General features: G+C 42.5%; 1 protein-coding gene across 1 annotated transcript in view; it reads right to left on the bottom strand.

The window, feature by feature from the left end:
- Positions 1-238: 238 nt before the first annotated feature.
- The window catches only part of LOC147800561 (protein mesh-like), a 31,982-nt gene continuing 13,207 nt past the window's right edge, over positions 239-19,013 (bottom strand). The window contains exons 2-13 of the mRNA XM_087134766.1: positions 8,655-8,782; positions 7,798-8,103; positions 6,753-6,890; positions 6,168-6,330; positions 5,813-6,061; positions 5,342-5,672; positions 4,711-4,974; positions 4,207-4,327; positions 3,929-4,076; positions 3,607-3,744; positions 2,970-3,149; positions 239-423 (exon numbers count right to left, since the gene is read on the bottom strand). Of these exons, the coding sequence (XP_086990892.1) occupies positions 239-423; positions 2,970-3,149; positions 3,607-3,744; positions 3,929-4,076; positions 4,207-4,327; positions 4,711-4,974; positions 5,342-5,672; positions 5,813-6,061; positions 6,168-6,330; positions 6,753-6,890; positions 7,798-8,103; positions 8,655-8,782 (2,351 nt within the window). The remainder of the gene's footprint in view (positions 424-2,969; positions 3,150-3,606; positions 3,745-3,928; positions 4,077-4,206; positions 4,328-4,710; positions 4,975-5,341; positions 5,673-5,812; positions 6,062-6,167; positions 6,331-6,752; positions 6,891-7,797; positions 8,104-8,654; positions 8,783-19,013) is intronic.

The following is a 19,013-nucleotide window of genomic DNA, read 5'->3' as shown; positions in this document are numbered from 1 at the left end:
CGATCCATTGCATGGAGAGTTGTTTCAGATTTTACTGCCGAAATGTCTCATCCCTCGGGTGATGCAGGGTTGTCATGATGGATGGGGACATCAGGGTGTTACCAGGACTTGCTCACTCTTAAGGAGGCGAGTCTATTGGCCCAACATGGCTACCATGGTACGCCGTTATATTAGTCAGTGTAGGCAGTGTATAACCGCGAAGGCCATGGAACCTAAACCCAGGACGCCTATGCGTCACCTACTTGCGTTTAGACCGCTCGAGGTTGTGGCGATTGACTTTGTGAAGCTTGACAAGGGAAAGGGTGGTTATGAAGATGTTCTTGTCATTACAGATGTTTATACCAGATTTGTGCAGGCGGTACCTTGCAAAGATCAACTTGCTGTTACGGTAGCCAAAGCTCTGGTTCACTCGTTTCGGGATCCCTAGTAGAATACATAGCGATCAGGGAAGGAATTTCGAAGGGGAAGTAATCCGGGAACTTTGTGCTTTGTATGGGATAACTAAATCTAGAACAACACCCTATCACCCTGAAGGAAATTCACAGGCAGAACGGTTCAATAGAACATTGTTCGGATTAATCAAGTCCCTTAGTGAGCGGGATAGACGCAAGTGGCCTGAGTTCTTGGCTCATTTAGTGTTTGTATATAATGCCACGCCACATTGTGTGACTGGGGAGGCACCGTATACTCTCATGTTTGGGAGAGAACCAACTATTCCTTTAGATCAGCTTCTTGGGAAAACTGACAGTGATTGGGGCCAAGACTTTGTAAAAGAGCAGTCACAGTTAATTGATAGAGCTAACGAACTAGTCAGTGATAGAGTAGCTAAGGTTTGTAACCGTAACAAGGCTGCTTACGATGTGAAAGCTACTACAAAACCTATTGGAACTGGTACACAAGTGTTGTTGAAGAAATGTGCATTTCGGGGGCGACACAAATTGGCAAATGCATATGAGAGCACACCCTATGTAGTTGTTGGAGTTAATGACCATGGTGATGTGTATCACATCCGACCATTACTGGGAGGGGAACAAAAGAGTGTTCACAGAAGGTTGTTACGGGTTTGTCCGCCAGAATTTGGGGAGTCAAGCAGTAGTAGTGAAACTGAGTCAGATGACGCTGATTGGGGTTTTATTGAAACCAGTGGTAATGCTGCAGAGCAGACTCCGAGTTTGGGTGCGAAGCTGGTTGACCAACATAAAGTAGGGGAGCCAGCCACGGGGTCTAGTAGGGATGTAAAGCCTCTTTGGAGATCCAAGCGGAGTACCCGTGGGAAGCATAAGAACCCATTTCATTTGCCAAGGTCAGCGGTGCGCTGAGTATTTAATACCAAGGGTTGGTTGGTAGTTCCCTGTGTATGGCTGAAGGTTGGTTTAAAGGCCGACTGTTGGGAAGGACTGGGGTATCCAGCTTCCTTGCGGGCGCCCCAACTGGATAGCAGCGCAGTGTCTACAGCCACCGTAGTCAGGTTTGTGGTTAATCATTGGGTGTAATCAAGCGGGCAATGTGTGTTGGTGAGTCCCACTACCAATGGAAGTAGTTCACATGTTTGTATTGTTTGGACATAGTTTTGTTAAACGCCTTCGCCACCAGCGTGGATATTTTGATATTGAGTTGTCGAGAGGTACTTATTCGATAAAGTGTCTTGGGGAGGGTGGTCTCACAATTGGCCGTGTGCTAAGAGACCCTCAGCGATATTTGAATCAACTTAGGGAGGCTTCACCTAAGGTGCTTATTCTTGATCTGGGAACCAATGATCTGTGTTCTAGGGAGAATAGTCCGGAGGCGGTACATGTCTCTATGTGTAAATTAGTTAAAGAGTTTTCAAGTTGGGGTATTACGCCAGAAGTTGTTGTATTCTTACCCGTTTTACCACGAACAAGTGGCATGAGAAGTTACCAAGTTTCATTAGAAGAGTTCAATGAAAGAGTACAATGTTTCAATGAGTTGCTAGAGTGTTCAACATTCACAGAGGATAGATGGTGGCTGTGGCGACACAGGTCCCTGAGAAATCCTAGCTTTATCCTTGACGGGGTACACTTAAACCAGTTGGGTATGATGCATTACGAGAAGACACTCAGCCGGCTTGTTAAGTTTTTTGAATTTCGAGTTTTGTAAATTGACCAAAAAAACCCCTCTGGGTCTACTTTCTAACTTGATGTATGTCAGTATTCTGCTTTGCTAAGAGTAGCAGGAGTTATCATTGTACAAATGGACACATTGTGTTACATGGTCTGTTTTGCTGTTTATTTAACTGAAATTGTTAAAAAAATCATAGTTTGTATTGATTAGTAATCCCTGCGATCTTCAGGCGCAGATCGTTAAAGTAGGGGAGGATGTAGCGGAAGGGTTTCAGCAACAAATAAGTTTCAGTATTAAGCACGTACACATTTGACTATTGAACTCGTTGGTATAATGGTATTTATATCACGAGAGGGCGCTCCGTTGTTCTAAATTGAGTACCTGGTATCCGTATGTATGTACTAAAAATAGACCTTGTATCTGGGAAGACGGTGTGTGACCTCGGGTCAGGGAGAACAATAGAATTGGGGTCTTCCGTTGGAACGTACGTAAAAAGTTGTCGTTTTGGGGAGTTGGGTTGTTGTTACATGTTGCTGACACTGGAAAACGACATGGCGCCGTGAGTGTCACGAGGGAAGACTCACCACTATATGTTTGCCAGGGGATAATTCTTGAATCAGGGGGGATACTCATCACTTTCACATCATTTATTACCTGTACCTGCTGTGACTGACTGGAAGTCTACTCAAATTTTGGGAGAGCTGGAATAAATGCCAGAATCATCAAAATCAGACAGCCGTGTCTCAGGGCATCTGTTCGTCTGTCAAGAGACAATTGATACCCCGGCTCTACGCGGAGCCCCCTCAACATACTACACTAACAAGCTGACAAGAATTCTCATTTAAATTCGTGGACAGCACCCATAATGCTGATCCTGAAGCACTCACCCTCCAACTCGGCCCGTCTGATTTGCGTCTCCTCAAAATCGACTATCGACCACCCGCTCTCGTTCCCTCGTGAGCGGAACCACACATCAATGCCGCGTCGCTCACTGACTTCAATGTGGACTTGGTCGGATTCGTTTCTGTGAACTGCCGCCAGAGCTGTGATGACTGTTGCTTTCTGACCTGAAACAGTATGAAATGTAAAAGGTATCCATGAGAATGTCACCTACGTGTAATGCCGAGCCATAGCTATTATATTCCCAGTTAATTGTTCGGCGGGAGAGCCGAATCCCATCAGCAGTCATCCGTTGTTATCTCGCGGCTGATGATCTGTAAGAACGATCTCGCCGAGGTACGAACTGCCAGTCCCTGCAGGCCGCAGGACCTCTACAAAGTACAATATGACTATGCTCCCCATTACCCCGTTCCTTTTTCAATGATAGACTGCGGTGGCACTATTAGGAATCATTAAGGCTGCTGTCCGAATGTCTGGCTGCGGCCAGCAGTTGGATACACGTGTATGCAAAAAAGACAACAGCTTCCAGCCAGTGTCCCCCATCGGCATATATTCTAGTACGACCACAGCAATCTTTTCGGATGCAGCCTGGTTACTAAATTTCACTTCATCGGCTGGATTTACCTGGCTGCAGCACGGCCATTCTCGCTTGGAGCTCCAGCATACTATCACAGGTCTCCAGCAAGGTGTATTCACCCACGCCGTTAAAGGTGTATTCTATTCCGTCCAAGGTAAACAGATGGGGATCCCCAGTTCCAATTGCTGTAAAAGTTTGAGCAAAGACAGGGACCGTGAAATCCTAAAGGGAGGGTTGAGTAGGTCAAAGGCTACAGCTCTGTTTACTTCCCAACCGCTATAATGTTATCTAAACTGCAAGCAGGCATGTACATGTATAAGGTATCATCTGTTTCCTTGCTGCACAATCTAAATACTAAAGGTTGCTTACCAGGTCGGGGTGGCTCGTAGTTTTCGCAGGTCTGAGAAGGCCGCATCAATTTGTACATCTGACAAAACAACTCCGAGAACATACAGCAGTGCTCCAATGGAAGAATATCCGCTAACCAATGAGAGAGGTAAGGAACACGGCCAGCTACCTGGACAGGAAGATTAATTATCGAACTGACAGGAAAGAATCAACTTTAAGCAGTATTTGAAAAAGAAATATAGTGAAGCAACAAAGTAATTTCGTAATTCGCTAGTCAACTTTCATTTCATGATTATTACTTTATATGGTGCAACGCCCCCTTGATGTCTTCGCAGAGCAAAACCACCGCCTGTACTCTTTAACACGTCCAGAATATTGTTGTCGTTGCCATAGCAACACTCTTGCCCACTTCCCAACTCACTGTAAAAAAAGAAGCAACGATAGCGTGGATGATCTCCGTTTGTGTAAAATGGAAGTTTAGATTTGTTTTATTTAAAACTTTACAAACATGCTGAGGAAATTACATCCAAAATTGTCAAAAATTACCAATTAATTTGCCACTATTTACTTTCTGCTTTACTGATTATTAGGAGCCTGTAAACAGTCTTGGCTAATGCCAGTTGTCCCACATGACGCACCGCATAGGGAAACGGATGTTGAGATTATCCTTGGACTTCCATCGCACACGTACCATGGTCGAATACATTTCGGACAACATAAGAAACCCATTATCTTATTGCCGCCTACGTTCCTTGATGGATGTGAAAATCCCAGAGGTTGACGTGGACAATCACTGCACTAACCTTGCGGTGTCGACCCTGACACAGTGAACGGCACCGGGCTTCGACACCTCGCAACTCTCTGGGGAATTGCAGAGAGGGTGATCGCTGAACCGGCCTGTGTCTACCAGAGCCTGGGTCAGCGTGCACGGGCAAGGCTCGGTTACTGCAAGGAACTCCAGGTCCAGCTGGGCCTCCTCCAACCAATTCCCACACCATGCTGAAGGGTCAGGAACTGGGTAGAGCCAGTGGAGGTTGTGGATGTCGCTCCACATCCCCGGCAGGTTCCTTGAAAAAATCAGAGGCAGCAGTGGCAGTCATTTTTGTCAATATTATTCCACTATCAAACATCTGAATTTGAGTTCAACTCAATTTGAAACTTTTTCTGTGTTTGCCGGCCAAAACATTACATCCACAGTTCACAATGCCAAAAAGATGACTCTTGAAATTATAACATTATCAGATTGGAACTAAAGGAACTAAAACGAAGGCTAACAGTGAAGTTAGCCACAAAAATGGTTCGAATTGACCAACAGTCCCAAGCTCTGTATTCTTCCAAAAGAAACTCATAAGGTTAGGAAGGTTGTCCTTGTGACTTATACTGCGTACTCTCGCCACTCAGTGGTCGGGCAAGCAACGCATCTACCAAACTTACTTCGCCACTTCATCTTGTCCTACATACTGGGACACGCGGATGGCCCCGACTGTATACTGGGCTCCATTAGGTGCACGTGGACGAATGAAGCTGAACTGCCCGGCGCTGTAAGGCACAGATTGCTCCTCGGCGACACCGTACAGGGCGTACACAAATGGGAACTTCAGTTCTCCTGTGAGTAAATTCTCTTCGTAGGCATAGACAGAGACCCGAACATCGTCCACATAGCCTTGTAATAGCTCAGTATTCCATGTGACGGTCAGTACTTCCTGGTTCAGCCAATCTGCAGCATCTTGTTGTTTGACAAGCGGAGTCATATCCTCGGGACTTACTGTGGAAGTAACATGCAGAGGATAAAGGGGTTATGATGACAGAAAGGTGCCTTTTTATTATTTAGAACAAGTTAAGCACTTTGTATGGTATTAAGCAGCATACATGTACAATTTCTCAGTAGTTGACAATGCTACATACGGTACGTAAAAAGCCCTGTGAAATTGAAGAATTCTCCGCCATCGGTTGACATCTCCAGCGGCAGACGACCGACTTCAAATACCAACGGGCTGACGCATCTGGCTGTGGTGTTAGATATTACTTCTCCAGGTACTTCGACACCGGCGAAGCGGCACACGATGTTGGAAGATGCGTCGAGACATGGCCCCGAAATGTGGACAATATCTCCGCCAAGCATCGAGGCAGAAACAGGAAAGACAGCCAGGCTTCCTATACATCGGGAGGAAAAGTTGCATGGTAAGATCTCAAGTTTGTACTGCAAATAATCGTGAATTGCAATCAGTTTTTTACATCCTTATAAATGATTTTTTTCTACCTTCTGAGTTGCAACCAGAATCAACGATATCGCTACTGTCAATCCGAAAAAGAAAGCGCCCAGTAGTGCCGACATTTGAATCTTCGTCGATGTCCACGATCTCGTCTGTTCGGGATTCGGGAACAGCGTAGAAGGTGAAGCCATCACCGGCGTTGAACCCAACCTATATTAGCAAAAGAAAATATGGCTCTTCTTTCGTTTGGATATCAGAGGAGCTGATACCATTAGCATAATTTCTCCCTTTCTCACGGTCCATAAACATGTATTGAGAGTGCAGAGTAAGAAATAGATTAATGCGTATCAGATACCTTCAAGGCAGAAAAACATATACATGTATTGAGAGTGCAGAGTAAGAAATAGAATAATGCGTATCAGATACCTTCAAGGCAGAAAAACATATACATGTATCTGCGCTAAAGCCCCAAGATATGCCGGTTTGCTCTCCAATCAGAATGGAGCTCAATCTATGAACGTCCTTGCCGACACTGACGACGATAGCAGCTACCGATTGTAAAACACGTTGCTCGTTGCAAACCTTCATTTTTGTTTTCTAAGCGCTGAAAAAATAAGGAACTTAGCACTTACTTGAGCTGGGGTACCTCCAAGTCCATTTGAACTGTTCCCACCGCTTGCTGTGCCGGTCGTCCAACGAATTTCGTCATAGTTGTAAACGGCGAATGAATGTCTCCCGTTGGTCACTAGCAAAGCCTGAAATGTGTTCGTCTGAAGAAAATTGAGAGAATTCGAGGTCACATTAGTATCATCCTTAGAAAAATGACACTGGATAAACTAAACACACACAATTTTTGTTATTTGTTCCACGGTGGATGCGTTAATTAACTGTTTTAGATTTTCTTTCATACCGCATTTAAAGTGTTAACACGTCGTGTTTTGTTGGGTCAAAGAATGCAAGAACTCAATGCAAGGCTATACTAAGTGGACCCACCATCAATCAACAATAAAACGGTTCAGTAATTATAATTGAATTGGGAGCCCACACCATACACAGAGGAGCTATAAAGACCTTCTTTCTTTAGGTGAGCAGATTTGCTAGGGAGGGAAACAACACTTACAAAAGAGATAAGGTTACATAATTTCAACCAGCAACTCCTTTGTATAAAAACAATTGACAAAAATACACGTGGCCACGGCTGACGCCTTTATAAGCTATGGACCTTATGTATGCGAACCGGTTGACGTGCGGGCCTGTACCACAATTTTTACCAGGCAGGGCAGTTAGACAAACGGGAAAATGAATGAAACTACTGATGCCTGAACCCAAGAGCTGTGCCTTCCTGTGTATTATATGAACGTCATAAATAAATTGCACGTTTGAAGAATTTGAGGGGAAAAGCCGCCCACAGCAGCTTTTTGGCATAAGAAAATCCGACGTTAACTTGGTATATACTAGTATTAAAAACACCTGTTATGGGTGCTCTGTTGATGATTAAAAACGTGTTCTGCCCTTTCTGCTCGGCGTTTAAACGCGACATTGCAGCTACCATATTAAAGGTCGGGAAGAGATTCTAACGATACAGTAGTTGTGTTCAAACTAGTCTTAGTACTGTATGAAGCACACCGGTCTTTCCTTAAGTGTTCTGTCAATTTTTTTTTCAGAGTTTGTGCTTACTATGTCAAGGGCTTCAGCATGGGCTCCGTAGAAAGGCACTTCATGCCAAGTGGTGATGAACATCCAGGATGCTGAAAACTTAGACTGGTCGATAAAGCCACGTCTAATGATACTATCGGCCTTGTTAAACAATTGTTCATTGCTCGGCGTGCGATGAAGCTCACGATGGGTCACGTTCCCCCCAAGCGTGATATCCACATCACCCCAGAATGCTGCCACCACTCGCCTGTCTCCATCCAGTGGGAATGGCGACGGAGTAAACTGTGACACTTGGATGAGGAAGGATATAACGCCGTTGGTGTTAACCTAAAAAGATTTCAGACCAAATAATTACTTGCAATCCAATGTACAATTATATCTAGTAGTTTGAAACGTCATAGAAGGCAGACAATTGCGGCAAAAAATAACAGAAACGAAAGAGACACGTTGCAAGGAAAAATATGAAGAAAGTTATATCGAAACGGATGCAAATACTTCTGCCAAAAGGAAAACACTTCAGTTAATGAAAAGCCAAAGACGTTGGTTGGAGTATAATTTAAATCAAAGCATTACATGCAACTCGAAATCAAAAGAATGTCGCAAAATAATTACTCTGCGGAATATAGGGATGATTTTTTTTGAAATTGGTCAAAAATACGAAACTGGAGTATTAAAAGTATAAGATAAATGCACCGAATAATATTTCATGTAAGTATTCCTAAATTGATTCAATTCCCATACTCCCGAATTAATATTGCTTTTAGCCTTTCTATGATTGATTCAAACAGTGTGAAATCCTTTAACAGGCAAGCAAAGCCCTGACAAAGTGCCTGGTCGTAGGCCCACTCTGCAACCATTAAATTAGGCATGCTACTTACAAAGAGAGTGTCGTGGTTGCGATCGAAGAATGGGAAAGGGATAGAAATCGGAATCTCTCCAGAGCTTCCATCGTCGTTTGGTGCAAGAAATACATCTCCTTCTTCAGCACCAAATGGGAAAAGAAGCTCTGTTTAATCAAAGAAAAAAGTGACAACATTAGTTTAATACCTCCGGGCCCACTTGCTGTACCGCGGACTGGGATTTTCATCAAATAATTCTGTTTGTTTGTTGGTTGGTTGGTTGGTCGGTCGGTCGGTCGGTTTGTCCTCATTTCGGAATTTTGAATTATTATCCAGTTAACAACGTCCCGATGTTGCACTTCGCCCACTTCTGCCATCCATATATATGCCAGTGTCATAATTTTCCTTTTAAGAATCCATTTGATAACTTTTACTGGCTCGCATTTTGGGCATTGTTAACCTGTTTTGCAAAGCATGAGAACAGTTTCAAAATCTATTTTGAGTTAAATTGACTGACAATTGAATTTTTAAAACATAATTGCCCAATTAGCTTTTCTGGACTGGTGACGGTGCTGGTCGTGTGACCAAAATTAAAGGCAGATGCTGTTCAGTTGACATGTTTCCATGTTCCAATTTTGAACCTCAAATTTGATTTTCAAAAGATTTCACGAAAAAGATTGCCTGCTGGATTTACTGCTACTTACTTGTACAACAATAGGTTGCAAAAGAAATGAAAATTTAAACTAAGAAATCGTAAAAATCAAACTGTTCACTGCCTTGGACAACATCACAGTTTGCTTATGAATATGCAGATTTATATTGACTTAAAACCCAATAAAGCCCCCAAATCAGATAAAAAAGTAAAACAAAAAATTCAAATAAGGTTAATTGAAACACTGTGAAATTTTAAAGGCTGTAAGAAAATAATTGTATTTTGTGGTTCCTTCAAAATCTCCAACCCTTTGCAATCTGTCACTTTGCAACATAGCCTGACAGCTTATAACATCCCAGCCTGACACTTTATAACATCCCTGGCCCCTAGTATATGCATAACTCATGCCCTTCTCAAGAATTAAGTTGGGTTTCCCTGCCACAATGTCGTACCCTTTCCAGCCTGTGACCCTCCTTCGAAATGAATCCCTATGCTTCATCAAAATTGTGAATTATCAGGAAGAGATGGGTATAAACTACAGCTCATTAATATCAGCCGCCCAAATAGAGAAAGACGCAATTCCTACTTTATAGTCTTGTACAATTTTATGTACGCTAAAAATATGTGCACATCGTACAAAACCTATCAAAAATTATTGTTTGATGGGGCAGCATTTCCGTTTTTACCTGGGGAATGACTGTACGCGGGATCGAACTTGTAATAAATCAATTTTATGCGTTTCTGAGGGGCGGTGAGACATCGGGGGTTATGCTTTTGAGAGGAAGAGAAATAAAAAAGCCGCCCAAAATTGCCTGTTTCTCCTTGTACTTAAAAAACAGTTCCTGGATCCGCGAATAAAGGTTTAAGGCTCAGCAATAATTATGATACTTTGGCAGCCAGCACGTTCTTATACACTCTCGTGACAATTCTGTCAACTTGCAAACGGATGATTTGCGAGTCGTTTCTTCGAGGGTTTCTGCTCTGTGTAGCGTTACCTTACCAACTTGATTGGGGCAAATATACAACTTAAGTCAACTATTTCACAATAATACATTCCATTCTAGTGACTAGTTGATACTTGAGTGTTTTCATCGATGTACCTCTCCAGATCAGCAAATATTCCTTGACGTATTAAAATAAGAAATCCTCATTAAAAGTACAATGGATGAATCTTCATTTACAAATAGCACAACGCCAATGGTCTTATACCGCTGCTTACACTGCAAGGTGTATTGGATAAATAAGGGTGCGAGATAGCACTAGTCAAGTGCTTGTAATCCAGTTATGTGAGTGAGTTATCTTACAAGGAGTAGTAGAGAACTGACAGTTCTGGACCAAGCGCCCCTTTTCACCGTTTTCAGCAAAAACCCCTGGGTACCTATACGACCCAAAAATCTCGGGGAATTCCCTAAAAATCTTAAATTCAAGATTTTAGCAAAAACACCTGGGTACCTCATCGACCCCCCTAAAATCTGGCTCTAAATATTATACATTTTGAGCCAAAATCTCTTTTACCCATCGCACACACCGCTCGCTACGCTCGCTCACCTTTTGACCCCGGCGCCGCTCGTTTGCTCGCTGACTAAACAACTCGTGACTAGCGCCGGGGATTTCCACTCAACTTTTGACCCCGGCTGGCTAAACAACTCGTGACTGGCAATCGGCACTCATTCACAAACAAAAAGGGATTTCCCCTTGCTTTTCCGGTCTGAACTCGTGACCTCTACTTAAAGCATGGCTCTGTTCAAAGCAAAACACGCTATATTTACAACCGCCTTAAATAAATGGTCTATATATAAACATACAAAAAACATGTCAAGTCAAGGCGTCAGAAAAAATGATGAAAATTTTAGAGATCTACATATAAATAGAGACATGAGCAACCCACAACACCGGCCTCTACTAACGAACTTTAATCGATTTAAGAAAGCGTTTTTAGAAGATTTTGTCAAGCGGTATAACATCTCATTACCGGCAATCACCCGTAAATCTCACACTAAACCCGAGCTCATTGAAGCTATACGGGCAGATCAAAAACAATTTAGATATCTCCCGCGTCAGTCATATCGGCAGCTGTTGAAAACGGTACAAAAATATAATATTCCTTATGCAAACAAAGACAGATACGTCAAACAGGACTTTATTGATGCGATTAAAGCTTATACACAACCTAAAGAACTGGAGGAAGTAGACATTAAACGTATAAGGCGTTTTAAAGATAATTTTCGTAATTGGGAGTTGATTCCTCGCTTCTATGAAGACGATTTAATACATTTTTTTTATTTTTACAAGCAGTTGATAGAGAAAACAGCGTTAGCTGAACTCAAAGAAATCGGGAGTTACAAATTACAAACACATCTTAAAGTGCAGTTTAGATTGGAAAAAATTGACGGAACGATTGACTATGGCACCTTTCCCTTTCAGAGTGATCAAGACGTAGTAACGAGTAAACCAAGCGTTAAAAATGCACTTGCTAAGCAACCCGAAGAACAAATCGAACAGGTGGAGGCTCATACACAAAAAGGCTCGGGTTGGATCTTTGACAAGGTTGTCGCTTTTTACATCAACGTGGTTAAATATAATCCAGTGGGTTCTTCTTACATTCCGTTGCCTAAGGAACTGTTAGACAAAAAAGCAATCATAAACGTCCAAAATAAAGATCAAGAATGTATCCGATGGGCGTTGAGAGCAGCTTTAAAGCTGTATTCAGACGGAGTCAAAAGTCAGCTAGAAACAAATTCAAAATATAAAATACATGACGAGCGGCCTTCGACTTACCGGTCAGAAGCAGACGGTCTAAATTTTACAAACATAAGCTTTCCAACACCGATTTCACAAATCCCTCGTATCGAATCGCAAAATAACTTGGCAATCAATGTGTTTGGTTACACCAAAAAAGACGGTATTTACATTCTCCACAAAAGCAAGCGTCAAGAAGAAGGAGCGAGTGAAGCGAGCGGACTACGAGCGCAGCGAGAACCAATCAATTTACTTTACTTTAACAAAGGTGACGAAAACCACTACTGTTGGATTAAAAACTTTTCTCGGTTGACGGGTGACATCAATAAACACGACGGCCAAAAATACTGGTGTTTCAAGTGCATGACACATTTCCTAACTGAAGAAAAGTTAGCCAGCCACAAAGAAGATTGCCAAGGCTTAAACGTTCCTACGTGTAAAGTCGAAATGCCAGTCAAAGGCGAGAATATACTCAAGTTCAAAAATTACAAAAATAAGCAAGACGCGCCTTTTGTCATTTACGCCGATTTTGAGTCTGTTTTAGAAAAATTACCGCTGACTGACACAAATACGGTTAAAACACAGATTCACAAGCCTTGCGGTTACTCATACGCTGTCGTTAGATGCGATGGAGTTTGCACTAGTCGAAAAACATATAGAGGCCAAGACGCGGCTGTTAATTTTGTAGAATCACTTTCTCAGGAAGAAGAAAAAATAAACGAAACGTTTAAAAACAAAGCGAAGTTGATCTGGTCACCCGAGTTACAAAAAATTTACGAAAAATGTAATAGATGTTGGATCTGCGAAAAGTTGATAGATCGGGCGAAAGCGGATGAACGAAGTGAGTATGAATCTCACTGTCAATGTGATATTCCAAAACCACCTGAGACAAAAGCTGACAAAATTGCTTTCTGTCATAAAAATGAAGCTGGGTTCAAAGAGTGGAAATGTTTAGATTGCGAAAAGCCCATCAACAATTTTAGAAAAGTTCGCGATCATTGTCACGTGACGGGGAGGTACCGAGGCCCAGCGCACGCTAGTTGTAATCTCAAGTTAAGAATAGTGCCCGACCAAACACCTATTCCGGTTATCTTACACAACTTGGAGAAATACGATGCGCACTTGATTATGCAGGGTGCTCACGAATTTTATGGGAAATCAATTAAGTTGATCGCTAAAAATACCGAGAACTACATTTCGTTTTCTTTTGGCCAACTCAGATTTTTAGACTCCTTTCATTTCATGGCGGCTTCGCTAGATCGGTTGGTTAAAAATTGTTCACCAGATGATTTTAAATTACTTTGTGAAAGGTTTCCAAATAACCCAAATTTACTCTTGGAAAAGGGAATTTACCCCTATGAGTATATAGACTCCTTTGATCGGTTCCAAGAGAGACAACTACCGCCTATAGACGCTTTCTATAGTTCTCTGAAGCAGGGAGGGATAACCGAGCAAGAATACACTCGTGCAGAGACAGTATGGGAAGCCTTTGGTTGTCAAAACTTGGGGGACTACCACGACTTATACGTGGAAACGGACGTGCTATTGTTAGCGGGTGTATTTGAGAACTTCCGGAAGGTATGCAAGAAGAACTACGGCCTTGACCCAGCCAACTATTATACGGCGCCAGGCCTGTCGTGGGATGCATTGTTAAAGCATTCGGGTATACAATTGGAACTATTGACAGACATTGACAAGCACTTGTTCTTTGAAAGGGCCAAAAGAGGTGGTATCTCGAGTGTGGGCGCAAAGCGATACGCGAAAGCTAATAGTCCAGAATTACCCGACTACGACCCAAATAAGCCAGAGTCACAGATCATGTACCTAGACGCAAATAATTTATACGGCTGGGCGATGAGCAAATATCTACCCGTAGGGGAATTTACCTGGGAAACAGACTTAGAAAAATTTAATTACTATTACATCCAAGAGTTGCGACTAACTGACGACTACGGTTACATGTTTGAGATCTCTTTAGATTACCCGGAACGTCACCATGACAAACATAATGACTTTCCACTTGCACCCGAAAACATGTCGGTGCCGAACGAATGGTTTTCGAGTTACCAACAGGATTTAATTGGTAATGGCGAGCAAGTGACCTCGGTAGACAAACTAGTGGCTACTCTCGGCACCAAAGAAAAATACGTGGTTCACTATCGTACATTACAAAAATATCTCAAACTAGGGTTGTGGATCAAAGAAGTTCACCGGGTACTGCGTTTCCGCCAAAAGCCGTGGATGAAGAGCTACATCGATAAAAACACAAAATTGCGCAAGAAAGCAAAAAATGATTTTGAGAAAGACTTTTTTAAATTGATGAACAACTCGGTCTTTGGCAAGACGATGGAAAATGTAAGACATCGAATTGACGGCCACCTCCTAAGGGACGAACAAGACGCCGTCAAATACAAAAAATTAACGTATAAACCGAATTATAAATCGACGGTACCATTTGGGAACTGTGAGCTTTCGTTTGTGGAGATGTACCGAACCAAAACAAAATTAAATAAGCCAATCTATTGCGGTGTAAGCATTCTCGATATCTCAAAAACGTTAATGTACGATTTCTACTACAACGAACTAAAAACAACTTTTGGTGAAAAAGTACGGTTACTTTACACGGACACTGATTCTTTATTAGTTCAAATCGAGCAAAGCTCTGACGATTTAACTGGTTACCTAAACGAAAAGCGCCATTTGTTTGACTTTAGTAATTATCCACCGGGTCATCCGCTTTACAGCGTCAAAAATAAAAAAGTCATAGGTAAAATGAAAGACGAGTTTGGCGGTAAAACAATTTTAGAAGCCGTTTGTATTAGGCCAAAAATGTATTCAATCTTAACTACCGATCACAATTTAAAGAAGGCAAAAGGGGTCTCCAAGGTAGTAACCGAGAAACGATTGACCCACGAGATGTATAAAAGATGCCTATTTGAAAGGGTTTCTCATTTCAATAAACAACAACTATTTAGATCGGATAAACATCGGATGTTCACCATTTCACAAAATAAACTTAGTTTGTCGCCGTTGGACACAAAGCGCTACATATTATCAAATGGAATCGATACGTTGGCTTACGGGCATAAGCGAGCGCAGCGAGCTGACGGGCATAAGCTAATCAACAGGTAGTTATTACCTACTCCGGTAATTCGGTATCCTCGGGTACTACCTGAAGTTCCTCTTTGACGAAACTCCTATTCGGGCCGTTTAATAGGTAGTACAATGTTGGGCCCGTTTTGACGCGTTTTCCTTTCACTCGTTTAAATTGACTGGTGCGCTTTTCAATTTGGTAGACGTCCACGGACCATATCGGATCTGTTGCCCTTCTGACGGTGCCGCCCTCTTGCTCACCCGGGTAATAGAGGTACCTGACGACTGCGTCTGGAGGAATACTCGCTTTGCTCGTAGCTCGCTGGCGCTCGCTTACAGGTGTACTTGGTTCTTGGTTCACTCGCTTTGATTTTATAGCTTCTGCAGGAACGGCATCTATTAACCGCGTTTTTTCCGCGTTTAACGATTTCACGACCTGAGGCAAACGTTCCACCCATTCCACGTTACGCACACCCACGTTTAACATTTCTTGAGCGTATTGGTGGCCAAATAACCTTTCGGCTAAAGTACGGTTAAACCTTTCTACAATTCCTTGAGATCTGTGTACCCCAGGTTCACCCACTTGAATTTGTACTTTATTTTTTGTCATTAACTTTTTAAACTCGCCTTTGAATTCAGATCCCGAGTCTACCATTACGAATTTGGGCCAGGTCAGAGGTGATCACGAATAAATCTTCTTTATTACTTCACTCATTTGTTCGGCGGTTTTACTGGTCAACGGTTCTGCTTCTTTATACCGCGAACCCACGTCTACCACGGTTAAAGCGTACTTAAATGTTTTTCTTTTAACTCGGTCCCAGGGTAAATACAAAACGTCCATTTGATGCGCGTAATTAGGTTCGACCGATTCTGATTGCAACATTGTAGGTCTGGGTACGTAATGTGGTGCGGGTAAGTATATTTGCCAAACGGCCTGCTTTTTTAGCCACTTCCTAATAACTGATTTGTCCGCACCGGTCTTTTTGTGTAGACGATCGACAGCACTTTCTCCTCGCCAGTAGCCTTGCGGGCTGTAAAACAATTTTGAAAATTCTCTCTCCATTTTAAAATAAGTTACACAAAGCGAGCTACGACCGAAGGGAGTACTGGTAAGCCAACAACCCGACTATCGCAGTTCCACCTATAATCCAAACAAACTCGCGAATTTTTTGATCTTCGGAAGGCTCGTAAAAATCGGACAACTTAGGCTCTGGTGGTAACGGAATAATACTCTTACCGGTCAATTCTGAATAAGCCCGCGACCCTTCGTCTACTTTTACAAATGTTTGCTGACTCCTGAGTTTTTGTTGACTTCGTTCATTTAAAAAGTCTTGCATGTCTACGCGTTTTTGTTCCCACTCTTGTTTTGCTTGCTCCAATTGTTCTAACGCGAGGTCGTGACGCTTTTGTTCTTCGTCGACGTTGTTATCTTTTGATAAACTGCCAAATAAAAAATTTGAGCCCGTGAATGCTAAGGCGTTTACTATCGCTCCTCCAACCATCATTAAAGCACTAGCCATTTTTAAAATAAGGTTAAATTAAATATGGAGAACGAACGAAGTGAGTACGACTGGAGGGAGTACGAGCGAAGCGAAGCGAAGCGAGCAACGAGCGAAGCGAGTATTACCGAAATTAAAGATAAATTAATCGAGATTCAAACCGAACAGGTAGAAACTCAGCTAAAGATCGACGAAATCGCCCATATGTTAGAAGGTGAAAAATATGAAGATCTGTTTTTTGCAGCGGGTTTAACGTTAGTCGTGTTTTCTTTTCTTTTTAAAATTATAAAATAAGAATTGTATTATATAAAAGTAAGATGTATACCAAAAAGCTTAACCCGAGTCGCAGACTTAAAGTTCCTCGCGCGATCAAAGGCGAGCGGCGCGAAGTCACCATTACGCACAACCCGAGTACCGTAGACGCGGGTCACACGTTAAACGTAAAATTCCCCTCTTTAGGTATGGACGAAGTCATGGTACCCGGTACTGCAAAGTTGGCTTTTAAACTCGATCTCGACGGTGCCTCGGACGACAACCGGACGGTTTATAACAACGTGGCGAGAAACCTGGTGTCGGAAATAAATGTGAGTCTCCAGGGAAACAAAATCGTAAGTTACTATGACGCGGACGTATTTCACAATTTCAAGGACAATTGGTTACCCCCGTCGCAGACCAAAAATATGGCGTATTTTGGTTTGGAAAGAGAAAACGTAGCTAAGATACGTCTAGGGGCTGACGATGCTAATGTCGCTGCAAACGATGGTAAGGACAAAGCAATTGCTGACGCTTTTAAAAACAGGTACGCGATTCCACTAGACACGCCTATGTTGACGGATCACGCTCCATTTTATCCTTCGTGGTTTAAAGAGCCTCTAACGTATCAACTAACTTTTAACAGGCACGACAAAGTGGTTAATTCGTCAGATACCGCGGCTGAATATCAAATTTCAGATCTGACCCTGGAATACGAGGTAGTCACCAACCGAGACTTGGCCCAAACCTTGAGAAATAAGAAGACGATGTATTACCTTTTCGACCGTATTCACTCGTGGAAGAAGCAAGCGGTAAACAAGTCAGACACGCTGTGGAACATCAGCATCGACCAGAGTATTAGAAGCCTAAAAGGGGTGTTGATTTTATTCAGAGACCCGACGATCAAAAATCCGCAAAAATTTTATAATCCGCACATCACTAAAACGGTCGTCACAGTCGAAGGAAAACCAAATCAATTGTACTCACAGGGTCTGTTTGAATATCAACACTGGAACGAAGTTACAAAGTATTTCGGAGACTCGGATAAAGAATTGGCTAGAGGGGTCGTCTCGGACTTATCCTTGTTGGGAGTAGACATGGCGGACTATCTAAAAGACAAGTACGGTCTATGGCTCGACTTCAGAAGTTCCGACGATAACTCGGCTCACGGATCGGGCAGACCTCTAGGCGGAGGAGGAGACATATCTATACAGATGGAACGAACGGCCGAAACCGCGGGACCGTTGACGATGTACGTATTCCTGGTGATGGACTCTCAACTAACGGTGGAAGACGGAAACTTTAAAAATCTTGTTTATTAAAAATGAACGAGCGAGTGGAACGAGCGAACTACGAGCGAAGCGAGAACGAGCGAGCGAGTTATGAAAGAAGTGAGAACGACCGGAGGGAGTATGAGCGTAGCGAGAACCAGATGTTTAAGAATCCCCACTGCGCCTTGATCGTGGGCAAAACTGGCAGCGGGAAGACTAACTGGATCTTAAATCTTTTAGAGACAGAATACCGATTCACCTTTGAAGCTATCGTCATTATATGCCCAACGCTTTTTAAGAATAAAACGTATTTAGAACGACTGTGGGTGTACACCGATGAAAACGTTTACCTATGTGACCTGGATCGAGAAAGACTAGAATTAAACGAGGCCATCGAACTTTATCAGAGAGTATTTGATGGTGTAAATACATTATTTATTATCGACGATTGTGCGGCCGATCAGTTTATCAAATATCGAAAGAAATCTAAGAGTGGTTCAGTTTGCGCGTTGTCGAAAATGGCGTTCTCGGGTAGACATTACCTTCACAGCTGCTGGCTTTTGACGCAAAAGTGCAATTCAGTTTTAAAAGATTTTCGCGAGCATACTGCTTGGACAGCAATTTTTCATTGCAAGGACCGTGGTTCGTTTGATCAGTGTCTGGACGAGAACGGCATTGTACCAGATGAAAAGAGAGGGGAAATTAAAAGGCATCTACGCACCGTGAGATTTAGTAAGTTGGTGTTAAATACCGAAGCGCCCGCAAGTTACAATATTTTTTAGCTAGTTACTCAGCTCAGTTGTAACTAAATAATAGCTATGTTATAATACGTTTTAGCTAGTTATTTATTTGTTTTACTTTGTTGATTAACTAGTTACTAATTACTTACCCT

The sequence above is a fragment of the Acanthaster planci genome, linkage group LG01, assembly GCF_054643075.1.
Source record: "Acanthaster planci isolate LZ-2023a linkage group LG01, COTS_SCS, whole genome shotgun sequence".
Lineage (NCBI taxonomy): Eukaryota > Metazoa > Echinodermata > Asteroidea > Valvatida > Acanthasteridae > Acanthaster > Acanthaster planci.
The sequence above is the reverse complement of the archived record's forward strand: the minus strand, read 5'-3'. Positions and strand labels throughout refer to the sequence as shown.